General features: G+C 39.1%; 2 protein-coding genes across 7 annotated transcripts in view; one reads left to right on the forward strand and one right to left on the reverse strand.

The window, feature by feature from the left end:
* The window catches only part of NEMP2 (nuclear envelope integral membrane protein 2), a 138,239-nt gene extending 125,741 nt beyond the window's left edge, over positions 1-12,498 (reverse strand). For all 3 annotated transcript variants that reach the window (XR_014829402.1, XM_084999217.1, XM_021076064.2), the window contains exon 1: positions 12,189-12,498. The gene's annotated coding sequence lies outside the window, so the exon portion shown is untranslated. The remainder of the gene's footprint in view (positions 1-12,188) is intronic.
* NAB1 (NGFI-A binding protein 1) overlaps positions 11,923-22,428 on the forward strand; it is a 44,685-nt gene continuing 34,179 nt past the window's right edge. For 2 of the 4 annotated variants that reach the window (XM_021076055.2, XM_084999216.1), the window contains exons 1-2: positions 11,923-12,180; positions 12,686-12,825. In XM_021076055.2, coding sequence (XP_020931714.1) covers positions 12,740-12,825 — 86 coding nt within the window. In that variant the 5' untranslated portion in view covers positions 11,923-12,180; positions 12,686-12,739. The remainder of the gene's footprint in view (positions 12,181-12,685; positions 12,826-22,428) is intronic. The other 2 variants (XM_021076057.2, XM_021076058.2) reach the window with 1 other exon arrangement.

The raw sequence follows: 22,428 nt of genomic DNA on the forward strand, positions 1-22,428 counted from the left end.
ACACAGAACATCTACCAAATGCTGTCAGAAGACCTTAAACCTGCAAAAAGGGCAAGAAACCCTCCAGACAACTGGGTATAAAAAAAGGAGAATAAAAAAGAGAGAGAGAAGAGACAGGGGAAAAAAAAAAAAAAAGGAATCAGGCAGGGACTAGCACTCCTGAGAGGGATCTGTGAAAGACAAAAGGAACCTGTACCCTGGGAAACCACCTAACTGATAGGGAGATGAGCTGAGACAGAGGGACCTCAAAGCCTTGGAGAAAAGCACAATAGCTAGACTGAGGGGGGAAAAGCAGAGAGAGAGCTGTAAAGACCATCATCAGTACCACCACCTAGGACACAACAGCCTGAGATGTGAGGGGGGCAAGGGGGGCTGAGCACTGAGACCCAGGCTCCGGAGGTCAGTTCCTGGGAGAGAATTAAGGATGAGTGTGTGGAGACAGTCTGAAGGGCTAGGGAGCAGGGTGCCATGGGCTGGGGAGTGGAGTGCCATCTCTGAGGAAACCCAGGAGGAGGCCTACCTAGCAGGAGAGGCAAGGTGCTATTGTTGGGGGGGCAAGAAGAGGATGGTTGGACCACCATAGGAGTATCTTTCTCTGTGCATGTGGGGGCTCTCAGGTGGCAAGGCGCCTCTTGCATGGGCTAAGGAGGGGGGGCACCTACTGTGTGGGCTATGGGCGGCAAGGGGCAAAACACTGCAGCCATCTCAGACTCCAGAGGTGGGTATGGCCAGGTACCACTAGGGGCCCATGGAGAGGCATCACCTGCAGCAGCAGTCACCTCAGAAGTGAGTACAGAGGAGGTCAGTGCAACAGAGCATCATTCGTTGCTGCTCTCACTCCCCTGGGAACACACATATACCCTGGTGTTGCCACTGCCAAATGTTCTGAGTACCACCTACACTGGTCTGAGGCACAATGCCACTTTCCAGGGCCCTGCCACCAGGAGCAGCCTGTGTCACCTCCCCACAGGACCTTGCCACTGTTGAGGGCCCAGCAACCAGGCTACTAACCCTGCCCATTGCCTTCATCTCCATGGAAGCAAGTACAGGCCATACACTAGCATGTCAATAACAGCCTGCACACAGGAAAGAGACATCAAGCATCTAAACCAAAGGCAGCCCTCATACCAAAGGGGAAAAAAAAAAATAAGCCCTCACAAACTACCCAGGTGCACTCTCACGTATAAATAGCCCTCCAAGACAACATTAGTTGTTTTCCCTAAACTCACAGAATAAGAAAAATATAAGCAAAATGGTGAAATGCAAGACTCATTCCCAGATAAAAGAACAGGACAATTCTCCTAAAGGAGCAAACAATGAAACAGATCTCTGCAGTCTAACAGACACAAAGTTCAAAAAGGAGATAGTGAAAATACTGAAGGAATTGAGTGGATATGAACAGTGATACAGACTATTTTAATAGGGAACTAGTAAATATAAGGAAGAACCAAGAAAAATTTAAAAATTCATTTGCAGAGGCACAAGTTGAGTTAAAGTCACTGAAGAACAGAATGAATAATGCAGAGGAATGAATTAGTGATTTGGAAGATAGAAAAATGGAAATCACCCAATCAGGACACAGACAAAAAACCAAATCAATAAAGATGAAAGCAATATAAGAGATCAATGGGATAATATAAAGCAGGCCAACCTATGCATAATAGGGATTCCAGAAGGAGAAGAAAAAGAAAAGGGGATTGAAAATATATTTGAAGAAATTATGGCTGAAAACTTCAAATCCAAAGGAAACAGATAAAAGGTACAGGAAGCCCAGAGGGACCCAAACAAGCTGAATTCAAACAGACCCACACCAAGACATATAATAAATAAAATGGCAAAAGTTAAAAGAGGATCTAAAGGAAGCAAGAGAAAAACAAAGAGTTAATTATAAGGGAACCCCCATAAGGCTATCAGCTGATTTCTCTACAGAACACTACAAGCCAGAAGAGAGTGACAAGATACATTCAAAATTCTAAAAGGGAAAAATCTGTAGCATGGAATACTCTACCCAGCAAGAATACATTTAAAATAGAAGGAGAAATACAGAATTTCTCCAATGAACAAAAACTCAAAGAATACAGCAATACTAAACCCATTCTAAAATAAATGCTGAAAGGGTTCCTCTAAATAAAAAGAAGTAAGAAGACACAGGATGGAGAAAATCACAATTGGAAAGGAATCACTTAAATAAGACAGTATACAAAACTAAAAGGAAAAAAAACCTATGGTACAAGATTTTTTTTACAAACACAAGGAACAGCAAAAGGACAAACATGAAGATGTTAAAAAAGGACTTCAAAATCATAAAGTGTGGGAAAGGAGAGTAAAAAAATCTAGACTCTCTTTTTTTAGAATGTGTTTGAGCCTATATGACTATCAGGCTAAGCAAGCACATATAGGAAGGGGTTAACATACTTGAAAAACAGGGCAACCACGAATCGAAACCAAACAATACATACACAAAAACTAAAAAGAAGAGGACACAAGCATAAAGTAAAAGGAAATCATCTAACCAAAAAAGCTTGGGGTTAATAGATGCAGACTATTGCCTTTGGAATGGATTAGCAATGAGATCCTGCTGTGTAGCACTGGGAACTATGTCTAGTCACTAATGATGAAGTCTGATAATGTGAGAAAATAGAATGTATACATGTATGTGTAACTGGGTCACCATGATGTACAGTAGAAAATTGACAGAACACTGTAAACCAGCTATAATGGAAAAAATAAAAATCATTATATATTATTATAGAGTCAATTGGAAAACAAGGTTTAAAATGGCAATAAATACACATTTATCAGTAATTACCTTAAATGCCAATGAAGTGAATGCTCCAATCAAAAGACATAGTGTGGGAGACTGGATTAAAAAAAAATAACAGCTACAATATGTTGCCGACCAGGGACTCACCTTAGGGCAAAGGAGACACATAAATTGAAAGTGAGGGGATGGAAAAGATATTTCATGCTAATGGAAAAGACAGGTAAGCAGGAGTTGCAATACTCATATCAGACAAAATAGACTTTAAAATGAAGGCCATAAAGAAAGATAAAGAAAGACACTATTTAATGATAAAAAGATCCATTCGAGAAGAAGATATTACAATCATCAATGTATATGCCTCTAATATAGGAGCACGCAGATACATACAACAAATACTAACAGACATAAAAGGAGTTGATGGCAATATAATAATACTAAGAGACTTTAACACCCCACTCACATCAATGGACAGATCCTCTAGACAGAAAATCAATAAGGCAAGAAAGATCCTAAATGACACAATAGAAAAGTTAGACTTTGCTGATATTTTCAGGACATTACATCCCAAAAAATCAGAATACACATTCTTTTCAAGTGCACATGGAACATTCTCAAGGATCAATCACATACTGGGGCACAAAACTACCCTCAATAAATTTAAGAGTACAGAAATTATTTCAAGTGTCCACTCTAACCACAAAGGCATAAAACTAGAAATCAACCACAGGAAAAGAAATGAGAAAAAACTGACTACATGGAGACTGAACAACATGCTATTAAAAAACCAACGGGTTCGAGTTCCCACTGGGGTTCAGAGGAAATGAATCTGACAAGGAACCATGAAGTTGCAGGTTCAAACCCTGGCCTTGCTCAGTGGGTTAAGGACCCAGCATTGCCGTGAGCTGTGGTGTAGGTTGCAGATGTGGCTTGGATCCCACGTTGCTGTGGCTGTGGCATAGACTGGAAGCTGTAGCTCTGATTTCTACCCATAGCCTGGGAACCTCCATATGCCTTTGGTGAGGCCCTAAAAAGCAAAGAGAAACAAACAAATAAGCAAACAAACAAATAAAACAAAACCAATGGGTCAATGAGGAGATCAAGAGGGAAATTTAAAAAATACCTCAAGACAAATGATAATGAAGATGCAACCATTCAAAATCTATGGGGTGTCACAAAAGCAGTTCTTAGAGGGACGTTCATAGCAATACAGGCCTTTCTCAAATCTACAACTTAACCTACCACCCAAAAGAATTAGAAAATGGAGAACAAACAAAACCTAAAGTCAGCAGAAGGAAGGAAATCATAAAGATCAGAGAGGAAATAAATGAAAAAGAGCTTCAAAAAAAAAAAAAAAAAAAACAGACAAAATCAATAAAACCAAGAGCTGGTTCTTTGAAAGGGTAAACAAAATTGATAAAGCTTTAGCTAGTTTCACCAAGAAGATGAGAGAAAGAACTCAAATACAAAAAATAAGAAATGAACAAGTAGAAATCTCAATGGATACTGCAGAAATATATATATATATAAAAGAGACTACTATGAATAATTATATGCCAACAAATTTGATAACCTAGAAGAAACAGACAACTTTCTAGAGACACACAGCCCACCAAAACCGAATCAAGAAGAAATAGATCAATTGGACAGACTGGTCACTAGAAATGAAGTTGAATATGTAATAAAAACACTTTGTACAAACAAAAATCCAGGACCAGATGGCTTCTCAGAAGAATTCTACCAAACATACAAAGAAGAACTTATACTCACCCTTCTTGAACTTTTCCAAAAGGTTGAAGAAGAAGGAATATTCCCAAAGACATTCTATGATGCCACCATCACCCTAATACCAAAACCAGACAAAGGTACTACCAAAAAGGAAAATTATAGGCCAATATCTATGTTCATCTTTAATGAATACAGATGCAAAAATTCTCAACAAAATTTTAGCCAACCGAATACAACAACATATAACAAAGGTCATACACCATGACCAAGTGGAATTCATCCCAAGTTCACAAGGATGGTTCAACATATGCAAATCAATAAATGTCATACACCACATATACAAAAGTAAAAAAACACATGATAATCTCAACAGATGCAGAAAAAGCATTCAAAATCCACATTCCGTTCATGATAAAAACTCTTACTAAAGTGGGTATAGAGGGAACATACCTTAACATAATAAAAGCCAATTATGACAAACCCATAGCCAATATAATACTCAAAGAAGAAAAGCTGAAAGTGCTACCTCTTAAATCTGGAATAAGACAAGAATGCCCACTCTTATCACTTTCATTCAACATAGGATTTTAAGTCTTATCCATAGCAATCTGACAAACAAAAGAAATAAAAGGTATCCACATTGGAAGAGAAGAAAAATTTTTACTCTATGCAGACGACATGAAACTATATTCAGAAAACCCTAATTACTCCACACAAAAACTACTGGAACTTATCAATGAAAAGTACTTTCAGCAAAGCAGCAAGATACAAGATTAACATTCAGAAATCAGTTGCAATTCTGTATACTAACAATGAAATATTAGAAAAAGAATATAAAAATAATCCCTTTTATATCCTACCAACAAAGACATACCCAGGAATAAACCTGACCAAGGAGGTGAAAGACTTATATGCTGAGAACTATAAAACATTAATCAAAGAAACTAAAGAGGATTCAAAGAAATGGAAAGATATCCCATGCTCCCGGATTGGAAGAATTAATATTGTTAAAATGGCCATTCTACCCAAAGCAATTGCAGATTCAATGTAATCCCTATCAAATTACCCGTGACATTTTTCACAGATAATAATTAGAACAAATAATCCAGAAATTTATATGCAACCATAAAAGACCCAGAATTGCTGAAGCAATCCTGAGGAAACAAAACCAAGCAGGAGGCAAAACTCTCTCAGACCTCAGACAATATTACAAAGCTACAGTAATCAAGACAGTGTAGTACTGGTACAAAAACAGACATACAGACCTAAGGAACAGAATGGAGAACCCAGAAATAAACCTAGACACCAGTGGTCAACTACCCTTGACAAAGGAGGCAAGAATATAAAATGGGAAAACTATGGTCTCTTCAGCAAATGTTACTGGGAAAATTAGACAGCTGCATGTAAATCAATGAAACTAGAATGTACCCTCACACCATGCACAAAAATAAACTCAAAACGGTTTAAAGACTCAAACATAAGACAAGACACTGTAAAACTCCTATAAGAGAGAGGCAAAACATTCTGACATAACTGTACAAAGGTTTTTTAGTTCAGTCTCCCGAAGCTATAGAAATGAAAGAAAACAAATGGGACCTAATCAAACTGACAAGCCTTTTCACAGCAAAGGAGACCATCTAAAAAAAAAAAAGAAAAGAAAAGACAACCTAGGGAATGGGAAAAAAAAGTTGCAAATGATAAAAATGACAAGGGCTTAATCTCCAAAATATGCAAACAATTCATAAAACTCAACAAGAAAAAAATCAAACCACCCAATTGAAAAATGGACAGAAGACCTGACTAGACCTTTCTCCAAAGAAGATATATGGATGGCCAGTAGGCACATGAAAAGATGCTTGACCTCACTAATTATTAGTGAAATGCAACTCAAACTACAATGAAGTACCACCTCACACTTGCTACAAATAACAAAGAAATACTGGAGAGGGTGTGAAGAAAATGGAACCCTCCTACCCAGTTGGTGGGAATGTAAATTGGTACAACCACTATGGAAAACAGTATTGAGGTACCTCAGAAATCTATAGAACTATCATATGATCCAGCAATCCCACTCATGTACATATACCCAGACAAAACTATAATTCAAAAAGACACATGTATTGGCCAACAAGCACATGAAAAAAATGCTCACATCATTGATTATTAGAGAAATGCAAATCAAAACTCCTATGAGGTACCACCTCACACCAGTCAGAATGGCCATCATTAATAAGTCCACAAATAACAAATGCTGGAGTGTGTGTGGAGAAAAGGGAACCCTCCTGCACTACTGGTGGGAATGTAAGCTGGTACCACCACCATGGAAAACAGTATGGAGGTACCTCACAAAATTAAATACAGAACTACCATATGATCCAGCAATCCCACTCTTGGGCATATATCTGGACTATAAAACTTTCCTTGAAAAAGACACATGCACCCATGTACTCATTGCAGCACTATTCACGATAGCCAAGTCATGAAAACAACCTAAATGTCCACTGACAGATGAATGGATTAAGAAGATGTGGTATATATACACAGTGGAAATCTACTCAGCCATAAAAAAGAACAAAATAATGCCATTTGCAGCAACGTGGATGGAACCAGAAACTCTCATTCTAAGTGAAGTATGTCAGAAAGAGAAAGACAAAAACCATATGATATCACGTACCTGGAATCTGATATACGGCACAAATGAACCTTTCCACAGAAAAGAAAAATCATGGACTTGGAAAATAGGCTTGTGGTTGCCAAGGGGGAGGAGGAGGGAGTGGGATGGACTGGGAATTTGGGGTTAATAGATGCAAACTATTGCCTTTGGAGCGGATAAGCAATGAGATCCTGCTGTATAGCACTGGGGACTACATCTAATCATTTATGTTGGAGCATGATAATGTGAGAAAAAAGAATGTATATATGTATGTTTGACTGGTTCAACTTGCTGTACAGTAGAAAACTGACAGAACACTGTAAACCAGCTATCATGAAAAAAATAAAAATCATTAAAAAATGAAAAATAAATAAGTAAACAAAACTCTCATCCCCACCTCAAGGAAACCGTTATCAGAGACGAGAAATCAAATGTATTATTTGAAGTTTAACAACTTTCTATTTTTCAAATTTTGTGTAAATGCAGGGTAAATGGAAAGTGTTTATTTCCTCATCTTAAGTCATGTCACTCCACATGATTTAAATACATGCTCTAAGTGTAATTTCATCTATATTCTGAAGTAAGATTTATACATATTCATCATGAGAGGCATAGTTCTGAGAATACAAATTCAGTGAAAAGCCAAAAAAAAAAAAAAAAAAGGTACACGCACTCTTCTGTTCATTGCAGCACTATTCACAATAGCCAAGACATGGAAGCAACGTTAATATCCATCGACAGATGAATGGGTTAAGAAGATGTGGTATGTGTATACTATGGAATATTACTTAGCCGTAAAAAGAACAAAATAATGCCATTCAGAGCAGCATGGATGCAGCTAGAGATTATCATACTAAGTGCAGTAAAGGAGAAAGAGGACAAATACCATGATATCACATATGTGGAATCTAAAACATGGCACAAATGGAACCTCTCTACAAAACAGAAACAGACTCACGGACATAGAGAACAGATTTGTTGTCAAGGGGGAGGAGGGAGGGAGTGAAATGGACTGGGAGTTTGGGGTTAGTAAATGCAGACTGTTACATTTAGAATGGATAGCTAATGAGGTCCTATATCTAATCCCTTGGGTCCACGATGGATGATAATATAAGAAAAGGAATGTATATATATATGTATGACTGGGTCACTTTGCTGTATAGCAGAAATTGCCACAACACTTTAAATCAACCATGCCTTAATAAAAAAATAAAGTTGGCATTCCTGTTGTGGCTCAGTGGTAACAAATTCCACAAGTATCCATGAGGATGTGGGTTTGATCCCTGGCCCTACTCAGTGGGTTAAGGATCCAGCATTTTTGTGAGCTGTGGTGTAGGTTGCCGAAATGGCTACTATGGCATTGCTGGGACTGTGGCACAAGCTGGCAGCTGCAGCTCTGATTTGATCCCTAGCCTGGGGAACTTCCACATACTCCAGGTGTGACTCTAAAAAAATTAATTAATTAATTTAAAAAGTCAAATGAACTCCAAAATATGCAATGTGTGATAATTTGTTTCTTTTTTCAGAAGAGTGTTTTTAAAGTCATGGCTCTTGATCAGTTATATACATTCCTATTAGCATGTCTTTAAGAAACCTGTACATAATCTCTACATATTTAAAACTATTCCAATCTCCATACACTAAAAATCTATTCAATCTATAATACACATCCAAAACTTTAAAGTTCATATTGCAAAATAAGGGACATTTTAATTTTATTTCTAATAAAATGAATATTACACATGACTCAGTTAAATGTAGGGTCACCAGCACATAGAGTGGAAAATTCTTCAGGTATGGAATTGTTCTGAGGCAACAATAGGAGAACCAGAGGATAAAATTATACCGTATCTTAGATATTGTAGATCATAAACCATAATGTTATTCCTTCTTTCCTCTAAGAACATTTAAAATCTGTTATTTGTTCTTTTGTTTTGAATCACTGAAGCATTTTAAAGAAATCTTTCTAAAAGTAATAAATTAATGCTCTTCCAGGGAAATTTTCACTCTAATGTCAGAATACTACCAACTTTCTAAATTATATTTTTTTTACTAAAAATTTTATTTTTATTTTCGTAGTGTGGAAAATTTTTTTTTGTCCAAAATTGCCTTTTTGCAAATATGCTAATCATCAAAGTATTTGTAATAATTTTTTAAAGATCCTCTTAAACATACATTTACTGATTTCAAGAAAGTGTAAGACATACTTATGGGATGGAAAGTATTATAGAATAATCAGAAACCATAATTGTTATCTTACAGGATGGAATGTTTTTCCTTAACAAACCACCAGGGTCTAGGAATGGGAGAAACTGTGTGTGTGTATTATATGGGAGGGAGTGTTTAAGGGTGGCATTGGTGATGACAGTAACTGGTAAGGAAGTAAATAAGAATCAATGCTTCTTTATTCAAGTTGTCTCATATATAGGTCAATGTCTCAATTCTCTTTTTGAGCAGCCATATTATCTATAGTGTTGTCATACAGACATATAGAACTGGATGTTAAAAAGCTTAAAATTTTATCTTTCATTCATTTTCCTTCCTCCCACCCTTTCCTCTGGCAACAAGGGTGTTTAAAGCAATGCAAAGTGGGCCAGAAATGCCATTCTTAATGCAGGAAGAATATACTATCTAAATGTGCTCAGAAAACAAATAAGGAGAAATTTCAATATTTAACTGTGGAAATAACCAGTTACAAGTCAGAAGAAAAAGTATCTGCCCTAACACATTTTCTTTTCAGCATCATGTTCAGTGCTGGCCAGAGGTACACAAGTTTGGGAAGAGAATTTAATGTCATTTCTTCCAACTCTGGAAACAATTCTACTTGGGAGACTCAACAGTCCAGATAAGACTACTCATTTCATGACTTGTGAATCACTGACTGTACATCTTCATGGAAGAAAAGTAGTTTTCTCTAGCTGTTCAGAACCAAAAATGTTTGTAAAACATCAGGATTCCAGAGAGGAACTGGAAAAAAGAATTTTGCAGATTTCTTTTGTTCACTTGAACATTTGCTAACCTTTATCTTCCCAAGAAGGTGTTTTTATTTTATAACAACCTAAGTTAACTTTCTTTTTAGTAGAACAGGGTCCACAATTGCAAAATTGAGACAATTAGGCTAAGACACACTTCTAGGAGAGATTCTTCAGCTGAAGAAAAATTCATATGAGCACGCTTATTCACATGCAATATCAATACAACTATCCCAGACAGACCTTTTCACTAATATGGAAGAAACGGGTTTAATTATACGCACTCCACTGTGGCATTACTCATTCCTATAACGTGTTTTTCAAAAAATAAAAGAAAGGTTCAGTATTTTTACAAGGTCTTTTTCTTTCAATGCTATCATCCAGTCCATTGCTGCAACATAAAGATGTGGTATGAAGAATTTCCCATTTCAAAGAATGCCTTGTATCCCCCATCAGGAAAGTAGGCACACTCTGGGAGGCCAGCCAGGATGTGGGAATGGCCTTTTATAAAACTGGATTTTTATATAGATATTAAAACGGAATTTTACCTGTATTTGCAGTAATTTTATATTTACTAAATATTCTCTAGCCTTCAAGAATACAATGCTAAAATTCGAGGAATTCTTTCCTTTACTCGTTTTTGCAAAGGAAAAATAGTCTCTAAAACAAATTTCCACATTTTTTGGCAACAGTTTAAGTACATTTTTGGAAATGTGTAATACTTACTTTGGTTTTAAAAAGTTCATGCAAACCAAACCCCAAAATTCTATAGCTGCCTGGGGAAATCTATTTTAACACACCCCAGGACTGTTTCAGAGCCGTCGGATTTTTACACCATGGAAATAGAAAATATTAACCAGTAAAATAACTGGCAGGTTTTCAGGAGGGTTGAGAAGGCTGGCATTAAGTCACCCAGCAAGCAAGACAGTTGTCAAAGCTGCACTTCGGGTTTGTCGGTTCCCATTTCTCCCCTCCTCCTTTTGCCAGGCCGGTGGTGGGGGTGGGGAGGGGGCAAGAAGGGCGGGCAGAGATTCTCTAGAACTGCCAGTTTTTTTTCCCAGCGTCGCGCACCTGCCGTTCCCCCCTCTGTGCGGTCGCGGCCAACTTCCGGCAGGACGCCAGGGCCGGCTGGGCAAGGGGCGCACCTGGCCCATCAACCTTTAGCCGGAGTGGGCTGGGGCGAGCCCGGCGCCCAGATTAGTGGGCTGAGCGTGCTATGTTTTTTTTTAAAGTCAGCCTCCCCGGAGATATGGATTTGGCTGGGCGTGCTCTTTGAAATACTATATTGGGAACCTCACACTTTAAAAAAAAAAAAAATTCTTTTTTAATTGCAAACCTTCCCATTTCGCTCGGCAGCTGGAGAGCAGGCCCGAGGCGGCGTCTCCTCCCTCCCGCCCGCCACCCCCGTTTTCCTCCTTCCCGCCCCCTCCCCCAGCCCGAAGCAGGACTCGCGGGAGCCGCCCCCTCCCGGGCGCCCACTTGGTTCCTCCCAGCTGCCGTGCGAATGGGCCGCCCTCCGGATTCCGCGGAGGGGGCGGCGGGAAGAGGCCGAGCCCGGCCCGGCGGCCGCCGCCCCCGCCCCCGCCCTGCGGCGGCCCACGCCGGGATCTGCGTCACTCGGCCGCGCGTGGGCGGGAGTCGGAGCGGCGAATGTAGCAAGAGCGGAATCTCCCAATGTGACAGCGCGCGGGGGGTGGAGGTGGCGGAGGCGGGCGGGGGAGGGGGTGGGTGCAGCGCGGGGAGGGGAAGGGGGAGGACGTGGTGGGGGAGGCGCCGCCGCCGCCGCCGCCGCCCGCGCGCCCGAGCCGGGAGGAGCCGCCGCCACCACCGCGGCCGAGCGAGTGCCGTCGGGGCTGGCGGGCGGGAAGGAGCGGCGGGCCCGAGCTGGCGGTGGGGGGGAGCAGGGAGAGCGCGCCCACCACCTTCCCTTCCCCCCTCGATGGGAGCGGGGGCGTCCCGGCCGCCGCTGCCGACTGAGGAGAGAGAACCGGGGGCCGTCACTTCGGAGTTAGGGCTGAGGCGTCCTTGGGGGAGAGCGCGCCAAGACCGCTGCAGCCGCTGGCCGAGTACGTACCAACTCGCTGTCCGCCTACTGCGTGAAGCGTTCGCGCTCGTGCGGCCGCGGGCGAACTTGGGGCGATGGAGTCTTCGGGCCGCGCCAGCACTTGGGGGGCGGGCATCCAGGGCGGCGGGCCCTGAGCGGCTGCCGCCGGAAGGAGTCGGCAGCATCGGGCTCCTGTGGGTGATTCCCGGAGAAATTCGGTGCGCAGGGGCAGCGGGAAGAAGGCTAGCAAGGCAGTGGCCCGACTAGTACGTTCTCCTGCTTGAAAGCCGGGGGCGCATCGTCCATTCTCCTGACTCGGCTGGGCCGTCGCGCGTGGCGCGGAGCAGTGGTGGGGTTGCGTAGTGTGTTGTGCGTGGTGGTGCGCGCGCCCACCCCAGAGTTTTGCAGCCAGGGGCAGAATCTTTTTGTTGGTTTGTTTACTTTATAAAAGTGTTGCTCTACAGTCTTATTTTTCGTTCTGGGGATCTTCTCCTTCGGAATGTAGTTTTTTTTTTTTTTTTTTAAAGCGGAAGGAGAGTTTTGCTTGGAAGTGGCTTACAGAAACTTGGCACCGAGGTGCAATGGAAGCGAGAGACTCATTGTGCTCGCTAAGGCCGAGTGTGGAATTTGCAAACACATGTGGGACATACAAGCCTTGGATGCAGAGGTGTGTGACTTTATTCCTGGAGAAAGTGCAGTCAAATGCTTATGGGCTGCAGCCTCAGGGTTCACAAGGCTTAAGATAGGAAACGAGACTTCTAGTGAGCCTAAATGTTAAGATCTTGAGGGAAAAGATAATTGAATTGGAATATGAATAGGTTCCGCAGATCAAGTTTTGCAGCATGTGACCAGTAGGAATCTTTGACTTGCATATACTTATTCCTCATTCCGGGAGGATCCGGAAGGCATGGCAAAATTGGGGGTAGCTGTCAATTTAAAATTTCATCTTGATTCGGAATAACCTGTCACTACCAGTTGGTTTGTCAGTAACATGTCTGCAAGCTTAAAGGAGTGCAAAGATCAGAAGCTGAGAGGGAAATTCTCAGACGGAGTTTAAAAATATTTTGGCAGTTTTAATAGATAATATTAGATTGCATAGGAACAGAGGAACTGAATTTTAAAAAGATTAGTCACGTAGGAAATGCTAGGCTGTTTTGTTAGACAAGTGTGTGCACACACTGAAATGCCTTCTTAGATTTTCACTTCTGTGAAAAATTACCCCTGTAAAACATACCAAATTTTGACATGTCATAATATCTGTGGGTTTTAAGAAGAAATATTGGAAGAGAGAATGCATAGGATTTACTTTCTCTGTTTTGGGTGGAGACCGGTATTTTCTCAAAGACCTAAAAAGTTGTTTGTAGTCTAATCTGTGTGCCACTAAAAGTGGTTCTTAGATTCAGGGGTATCTTTTCCCCTTCCATTTCGGGTATTTGAAACATTTAATGTTGCCTTTCATTAAGTTTTTTAAATTATGCTGTCCTTATAGGTATTATCTTGCATGTAAGTGTTCTCTTGAGAGTTTATACATATCTGACAAGGTCAGCCTTCTTTATTCCTATTTGAGTATTGTTGGAAAATCAAGTTTTGAGAGAAAATGTCAAGGAACCATTGGAAGTTTTCTTGTTTTAATTTTATTATTTTTAGCATCTTGCACAAAAGTTAATATGCCAAACCTGATATAAGAAAAATTTCGTTTTCTGTGGCTCTGGTGATTTCCTGTTATATGAGAATAAATCAGTAATAATAAAAACATTGAGGCATTGTAGATTTTTATTTTATTTCATTCTGCCTGCTAATTGTGAATGTAATGAAGATGACAGAAATCCTTAGGAATAGGTGATACAAGGAAATTTAGTGAGCTTATATATCTAATAAATGATTTAATGTCTAGTGACTACATCTTATTCAAGAATTATTAAAATTGAATAGTCTCAGCTAAACTAATTATTTTTTTGTTGTTGACTAGTAAATAACATCCATTGCCCTGTAGAAAAGTTAATAGATTTTCATTCTTCTTATTGTTATTTAGAGAATCAGTTAAAGCATTAGATATTTTCTTTTGATCACACTTTAAGAACATACTGATTTATTATTAAGGATTTTAGCTGTTTGTGCCATGGATGCCTTGAAAGAAGTAATTATAATGTATGACAAAGTGGGGGAGACCTTTGAAAAATTTAGAGTAAAAGATGGTTTCATGGAACAGAGTATGTCAGGTTTTTGTGTCTGTTGACCTAGACTCTGTCCTAAGACTTGGGTTTCATCTAATCCATTTAATAAGTCTAGTTGTTTTTGTTGGTGCTATTTATGTGCATTATTGGAAATAAAAAATATGTACAATTTACATTTAAATGTAAAGCTGTATTTTGGATACCGCAGGAGCATGCTATATTTTGTGTTACTTTCATGGAAATAACCATTGTATAATATGTTTTAAACAGGTTAAGATCCTGCTTATGTATAATTATCTTATTATGCATATTTCATGTGGTGTTTATTAAAAATAAGTAATAAATAATGCCAACTTAAGCAGAATATAAGGTTTCTAGACTCTGCTTTGGATTTAGTTTTATTTTAACCGCTTTTTTCATTCTTTTTAGTAGAATGAAGAATAGTGCAGTTGTTATATTAAATGCAGATTTCCTTTTTGATCTGACATGTTCAATAACTAGTACAATAGTAAAATATACTCCCTTAAACTTAACAATGGAACAAGTGGGAAATTAGAGAAGTTGATGTTGGGAAAAATAGTAATCCTCATCAGAATTCTCACAGCTAAAACATACCATTAAGATTTCAAATAGTTTGTCATTTCTCAATACATTGTATTTAGGGGGTTGCACCTTAATTTGCACAATATGTTAATTTAATGATTTTTAAAGAAAAATTTCTGGAAAAAATATAAAATTTATATGTACTTCATGCATACTACATGTTCAGATGGCACTTAATGTTTGTTGAAAAACTTGATTGTTAGGCAATTGATGAATTTCCAGCCATATTATATGAAATACTACTGTTTTTATGTTGGTATCACAATTAAGTTAATGCACAGTGATCGTGTAATTGCAAAATAAGGAGTTTCCTTGTGGCTTAGTGGGTCAGGGATCTGGTATTCTCACTGCAGAGGCTCAGGTTGCTAGTTTGACCCCTGGTCTGGAAACTTCCACATGCCCCAGGTGTGGCCAAAAAATAAATTAATTAATCTGATTTCTTTTTTTTCTAATTCTGATAAATTTAAATTTATACATTGAGTACTGTAATAACGTTTTGTGAGGTTTATAAGAATTTTTTTCCAGCTTCATTCAGAATTCAGAAAAAAATTAGTAGGAGAGAACATTTTAAGTTAACTAAATTACCATTATTTCATTAGAAGCTATATGTTTAATTCATGGCTATTACAATAATAAGATCCAAAATATCTTGACTTAAGGTATATCCCTGAATGATTATTAATAAATATGCTTAGTTAAATCATTTGGTACTAAAATACATGCACAGGAGTTAATACCTGGGCCATCTTAAATAACCCATGCTTTCTACATTTAATCATTCTAGCTTGAATTCTGGGACTAGGACAAAAATGAGAACAATTCACTTGCTAGGCTTAAGGCTCATCCTTCCCTAAGCCAAATTCTGACTTTTTATAAATGTTTTTAGTTTCAACCTGTGTGTACCCTTTGCACCCTTCTGCCCCGGGCGCCTATACCTTTAGGCTGCACTCTCCCAAACCTGGCAATAGTTCAGAGGCTTTAAATGTAGGCACTGTCCTCAGATTTCCTATTTCCTTCCTTGCTGTTTTCCATCTCTACCTTTCATTTCCTTAGTGTGTACAGGATCTCATCTAGGTGTTAGACAAAAGCAATCTGATGGAACTAATTCACCTTAAATCTGTAAATGACTCATAAGCTAACTGTTCCCAAGATTGAAGTCTGTAAGATGTTTCAGTTAACTTAGGTAATTTTTAAAATTCAAATTCCAGACTCTTTTGGGAGGCAGGAATTTAGAGTCCTCTGCATAAATAATTCAGATTTTACTGGGATTTTTGCCCTTTGGTTTCTCCCCACTCCTGGAGGAGTCTATTCTGCGAATGCCACAAACCTCATAAAAGTGTGTGTGTATATATATATATATGTATTACATATACAATATCATGTATATTTTCTACATGAAGAGGAGGATTCAGGAATAGTGTTTATGAATCCCTTTGAATGTAATGATCATTTGTAAGATTGATATTTGTTGTTTGGGGATAACATACTGCATTTTAATTTGTAAGAACCAGGAGGAAAAAGACCTAGGATCTCTCATGTCTGAAATTGACTTCTTGAAATGCTGCTGTTAGGGCCAGGCTAACATGATGTATATTATAACACTAACTACATGTATTCCTGTAAAAGGAAAGCATTTTCTCTCTTGGAACAACAGCCATCTTATGGGAATCCACCATATAGGTTTATAAGAGATAGTACTGAGGTTGAGAGAATGAAAAGGAATGTAGGTAAAGTAGCAGGACATGCTATTAGAGTGGACACCAATTTATACAAAGGGCAGCCCTTTTGGAATATAAAAGGGAGATGCTGATCAGATTCTGACTCAAACATTGGGTTTCATGCAACAGAAGTCTCTGGAGAGATGTTATTCTACAGTGAACATTTTGTTCGGATTATCGGTAGGGAGGGAGGGGAATAGATGAATGAGACCTAGTTTCTGCTGTCAGGGAGCTTATAGCCTAAAGGAACTTGTTCTGCAGAGCATGTAAGGCTGCTTCCCTGTCCATGACTCCTTATGTGTAATACTTAGCATAGCATTTACATAGAGTTTGTGTGTGCTTACTTATCCATCTCTTTATTCTTAACTGATTTTCCATGAAGAACCATTTGAGGGAAGTCCAGTGTATCCTTTTAGGATGGGCATAGGGGCAGATTAGGGACCAGAGAGGAGGCTGGACAGGATGCCTATATGAGTAGTTTGGATTTTTCTTTTCCATGAAGTGGGGAAATCTGTATAGGTGAGTAAAGAGCCACAACCTGTAATTTAGGAAGATAAAGTTTGTATTGCAGTGTGGGATGTATTGAAAGTGAGGAAGCTATTTTCAAAATCTGGTCAAGAAGCAAGGAAAATTAGAACTAGGTGCTTTTAAGACAGAGAAAGAAAAAGGGTGGTGATGTGGCTTAAGGACATGTAGATTTGAGGAAGATAGAGGAAAACAAAAATAGATGAGTGGATAAAGATGTGGTTTATATATATAATGGAATATTATTCAGCCATTAAGAAGAATGAAATATTCCATTTGCAACAACATGGGCAGAATTGAAGGATATCATGCTAGGTAAAATAAGTCCCACAAATACTGTGTAATATCGCTTACATGTGGAATCTAAAAAATAAAACAGTGAATATAACAAAAAAGAAATAAGACTCACAGATACAGAGAACAAACTAATGATTACCAGTAAGAGAAGAGAAGTGGGGAGGAGCAAGATGGGGTAGGGGATTAAGAAGTACACACTAGTGTGTATAAAATAAACTACAAGGATATATTGTAGAGCACAGAGAATATAGCCAATATCTTATAATAACTATAAATGGAGTGTGGCCTTTAAAAATTGGGAATCATTATGTTGTACCCCTGAATCTTAAATAATATTGTACATCAACTATACCTCAATTTTTTTTTTTTTTTGTCTTTTTTGCCATTTTTGGGCCGTTCCTGCGGCATATGGAAGTTCCCAGGCTAGGGGTCAAATTGGAGCCATAGCCGCCGGCCTGTGCCATAGCCACAGCAATGCGGGATCCAAGCCGTGTCTGCAACCTACACCACAGCTCACGGCAACGCTGGATCCTTAACCCACTGAGCAAGGCCAGGGATCGAACCCGCAACCTCATGATTCCTAGTCGGATTCGTTAACCACTGTGCCATGACGGGAACTCCAACTATACCTCAATTAAAAAACCTTTTTAAGAAGATGGACTCTGCACTTTCATTAATCCAGGAAACTGGAATTAAATGAAAGAATTAGGAAGAGTAGATTTGGGAATCTGCAAGAAGGGAGGAAAATGAGATAATTGAATTTGGACTTAGCAAATTTGAGATGTCTGACAATCTCCACATGATTGTTAAAATGCTGAATTGTCAGAAAAACAGTTGGGGCTAATGGTTCTCAAACTTTTCAGCTATGAAGATCACTTTTTAAGTTAAAAAAACAAGTATTCATTAATAATTTTGCTTTTAGTATTTGATAGAGAATACGTACAATGATACCTATGAATTTCATTACACTTTTAAATGACTTATTAAATTGTAGTGTTTATTTATTTGCAAAATAGATATGTATGTGTGAGGAGCATGTTTTTTACTCTAGCTGGTGCCTGGTATGCATACTGCACTTTGCAGTAACTCCATGAACCACTGGTCCAAGCTACAGACAGTGATTTGGAGGTCAGTGTACTATAGGTGACATTGAAGCCTAGAGTGGATGAAATCATCATGGGAGAATATGGAAAGACAGTAGAAAAGGGATCTAATGTAACATGTTGAAGAATTCTTGCACTTAGAATATAGTAAGGGAAGGTAACATAATATAGCAAAAGTCAAGTGAAGAGCATTTCAAGGACCAATATATCAAGCTTCAGAGGTTAAGGAGAAAGGCCTCAGTAGTTACTCAAGAGTGTTGATGAGGAGTCAAGACAGCGGGCAGGCTGAAGCTCCTTGGAATAGACTGATGAGAGTTTGAAGGAATAGTTTTTTTCCTTTGTGGGTATTAAAGACCTCTGTCCTGCCCTAAATCCCCCCATCCAGCTTGAAGAAAGCCAGAGAAGTTTTGTTTCCCATAGTCATATTAAATGCTTTGTAGTGGTTTTGAGGACAGAGCAGGAGGTGATCAGCAAAGTTTTTTGAGCCAAACCAGCTTCTTGTTTCCTTAGCATAATCTGAATCTGGCAGATGACTGATCCTGTCCCATAAGGAGCTAAAGTGCAGGTTATTTTTTTTTTTTTTTTTCTTGAAAGATTCTGGAACAAATCATTACCATTTAAAATAGATCAGTGAATAACAAGCAACAACAAATGGCCTTAGAGGAATCCATTGTTTAGTTCCTGTTCCTCTGGAACTGACCCAGCTGAGGAACATTTAAGCTGGTGAACGTGGAGGCTTACAGTACTTAGGTAGTAGCCCACCCTTGGTTTAGCTCCCCTCCCCCCTTTTTTTTATGGCCACACCCAGAGTATATGGAGGTTCCCAGGCTAGGAGTCAATTTGGAGCTGCAGCTGCCGGCCTACACCACAGCAGTGCCAGATCCGAGCCATGTCTGTGACGTACACTAAAGGTCACAGCAAAGCCAGATCCTTAACCCACTGAGCGGGGTCAGGGATCAAACCTGCCTCTTCATGGATACTAGTTGGGTTCCTTACCGCTGAGCCACAACCAGAACTCCATGGTTTAGCTTTTGAATGCAGTAAAAATAGGTAACTATTTTCTCCTAACTGTGGAATTCATAAAACGGTCAGACTCAGCATGGTTGTTCTAGCATCTTTTGAAAAGGCCAGGTAACTAGAGTTTTCAACTAAGTAGATTTTCTGTACTATTTTGCTGTTTTATATAGTGTTGTATTAGGATCCTTTTATATTTCAGATTGAAGAGATGCAGATCAGAGCTTTCTTTTGATTTATTTGACCATGTTGAAGTATGAATAGAGTTTGTAAAAGAGAAAATCCTCATCTTATAAAAAATTTCTTCTAAATCAAATTAATGTATGAAATTGTGGGTGTTTAAATTATCACAATAGGCTTTTGTAAGAAACTGAAACATTCTCTTAAAGCAAAAAGGTTAGGGAGAAAACTCCTTTCCCAGCAGTAGTGTGGGCCTTTAGAAAGCCTCCTGGGACTCTAAATAGTTCACTTATTTATCTTTCATCTGGCGTCTTGACTCTGGAAATGTACACTTGGTCCTGTCAGTTCTTATAGGGATATTATAATCGTAACTTCTTTCTTAGGAACTAGGGGGTTTCCTTTCTTGGTAAATGAGAAAGGATAAAAGCTGAAAATATTTTCTAAAATCATTCCCTTATCTCAGAAGAATAAAACCCAAGTTTGGGTCTTAAGTTTCTCTTTTATGTTTGTCAAGCATATAGTCTTTGTTTTCTTATCGCTCATAGAAAGATTCAAGAACTCTGTTGTAGATTTTTTCATGTAATTTTTACTTTATCCCATAATTTGGAGGAATGTATGTCATGAGATTGTTGATAACACCATAAATCTTGCATGGTTACAGTCCTTGTAAAAAAGATTGTATTTAAAAGCCTATATTTGTATTTGAAAGCTATATAGCATTAGGTGTATGAGGGGAAAGTTGGTTTCCTTTTCTCTACCTTGGACACTTTTCAGAAGCCCTTCCAGTTGGTCTACTGTTGTTCAATACAGACTTCAACTTGTGTTTGTAACCCCCAAGAGCTTGTTTTTGTGGGTTAGTGTCCAGCTGGATGATAGATTCTCTCCCCAAAGAGTCTCCTTGCAGTGGGAGGACAAAGCAGATCCTCCAGTGAGTGATTCAGAAGATGCAGGACTGTTTTTATCCAGAGAACTGAAGAAGCATGAATATGAAAGTGGTCTCAAAACCTGTAGGAGTTTGTGGTGCCCAGAGAGTATACTAAATAGGAATCTTGTAGTGAAGTTTGCCAAATTTGCCAAATCATCAGAGTCTCCTGAGAGGCAACCCAGGGACCTGGGAAATTACGTTTTTCAGAAGCACCCCAAGTGATTTCCTGGCTGTCAGCAGAAATATAGTGGGCCCAAATTCAGTCTTTTTTTAATGTCTTTTGGGAAGTCATCCGATCACCTGGCAATGTCCTTATAAAATGAAGAGCCATAAAATTTGAGTAGGTTAGTAGTCGACCAAAGCATGTTGTGGATGATGCAGAGGTTCTAGGAGATGGGCTTCCCAAGAGTCAGTCCTTGGCGCGGGGACTGTGATAAGGAAGTGCATTCTCCTTGGATGGGAATGACTGGGCTTAGAATTTTATGTAGCGTTCTAGTTGATGGCATAAAGCAAAAGTCCCAGATTTGGTGATCTGGCCTTCAGGGATGTTCCCCAATATTCCTCAGCTTGCCTTATTTCCCAGTTAACAACTGTTCCTTACTGTTTTGAGTTGAGAGTGGAGCTTTCAGTTTCCTCTGATGTATGTATTCTTTGGGCTTTCTGTAATTTTTGCTGTAGAGGGTTATAGGGTCCTTTAAATCCTATTGGTGCACTTATTACAAGTTTGTTTGTTTCTCTTAATTGGAAGTACTTGGCCAACTCCTCTTTGTATGTGGGAGGTCTCCAGGCAACTGTGAATAACTTCTAAAGGCTGCTAAGGGGTCAAGAAGTGCTTTGCTGGGTCTTGTTCTGTCTCTTTGAAGGCAGTCGTCTCTGCCTTACTAGGACTCTGAAAGTATTACCTCCTTGATTCTGTCTTCAGCTCTTTGCTGTTTTTTTTTTTTTTTTTTTTTTTTTTTGGAGGGATCTCCCAGGCTTCCTGGTTTCATCGTAAAACACACATAGACTCTAGTCTTATTTTGCACTCAGGGCAGTTCTACTTAAGCATTCTGTCTTGTGCCATGTTCAAGTGCCAGTGTCTGAAAGGGAATCCCATCATCCCTGATTTTCTGTATCCCCAATGCCTGTTGCAGACGCACATATATGATCTCATAGTTGGCTATTACTCCTCTCTTCCTTGGAACCAAAGAAAGGGTTAAGAAATGGTAACTGTTTTCATCTCTTATACCTCAGTGATCACCAAGTCCTGTCATTTACTTGTGTGAGTTTTTCCTGCCCCCTTTTTTCTCAGTTCCTAACTATACCACCTTCTATGTTCTCACCTCCAGTTCATACTGAAATCTCTCTTCCTTTGCTTGCCAGACTAATCTTGCAACTTTTTCTTTATAAAATGGGAACTAACTATACATCTCAGAGGGCTGCTGTGAGGATTAGACATAATGTAATATAAAGTGTTTATCATATGATCTGACACAAAATAAGTATTCCATGAATGGTAGCATCATATACTTGTTACCCCCTTCTGAATTTGATTATTTTTTACTTTGCCTCTGTGTTCACACCATGAAAGCAGCAAAGTGAACAGTCAGAAATAGGGGATATAGAGCCCTCTGAGCTTTTTGTTTGAGTCCCTAGACTTCTAATTAGCCAGTTATGAGATAATCGGGCAAACTACTTACCTTCATTGAGCCTTTATATGTCTTCTTTAAAGCAGCAACAATAGCTGAATAC

Source organism: Sus scrofa, chromosome 15, assembly GCF_054392235.1.
Source record: "Sus scrofa isolate SSC_HxYL_T2T_F1_AM1 chromosome 15, Sscrofa_HxYL_maternal_Yorkshire_Landrace_v2.0, whole genome shotgun sequence".
Taxonomy (NCBI): domain Eukaryota; kingdom Metazoa; phylum Chordata; class Mammalia; order Artiodactyla; family Suidae; genus Sus; species Sus scrofa.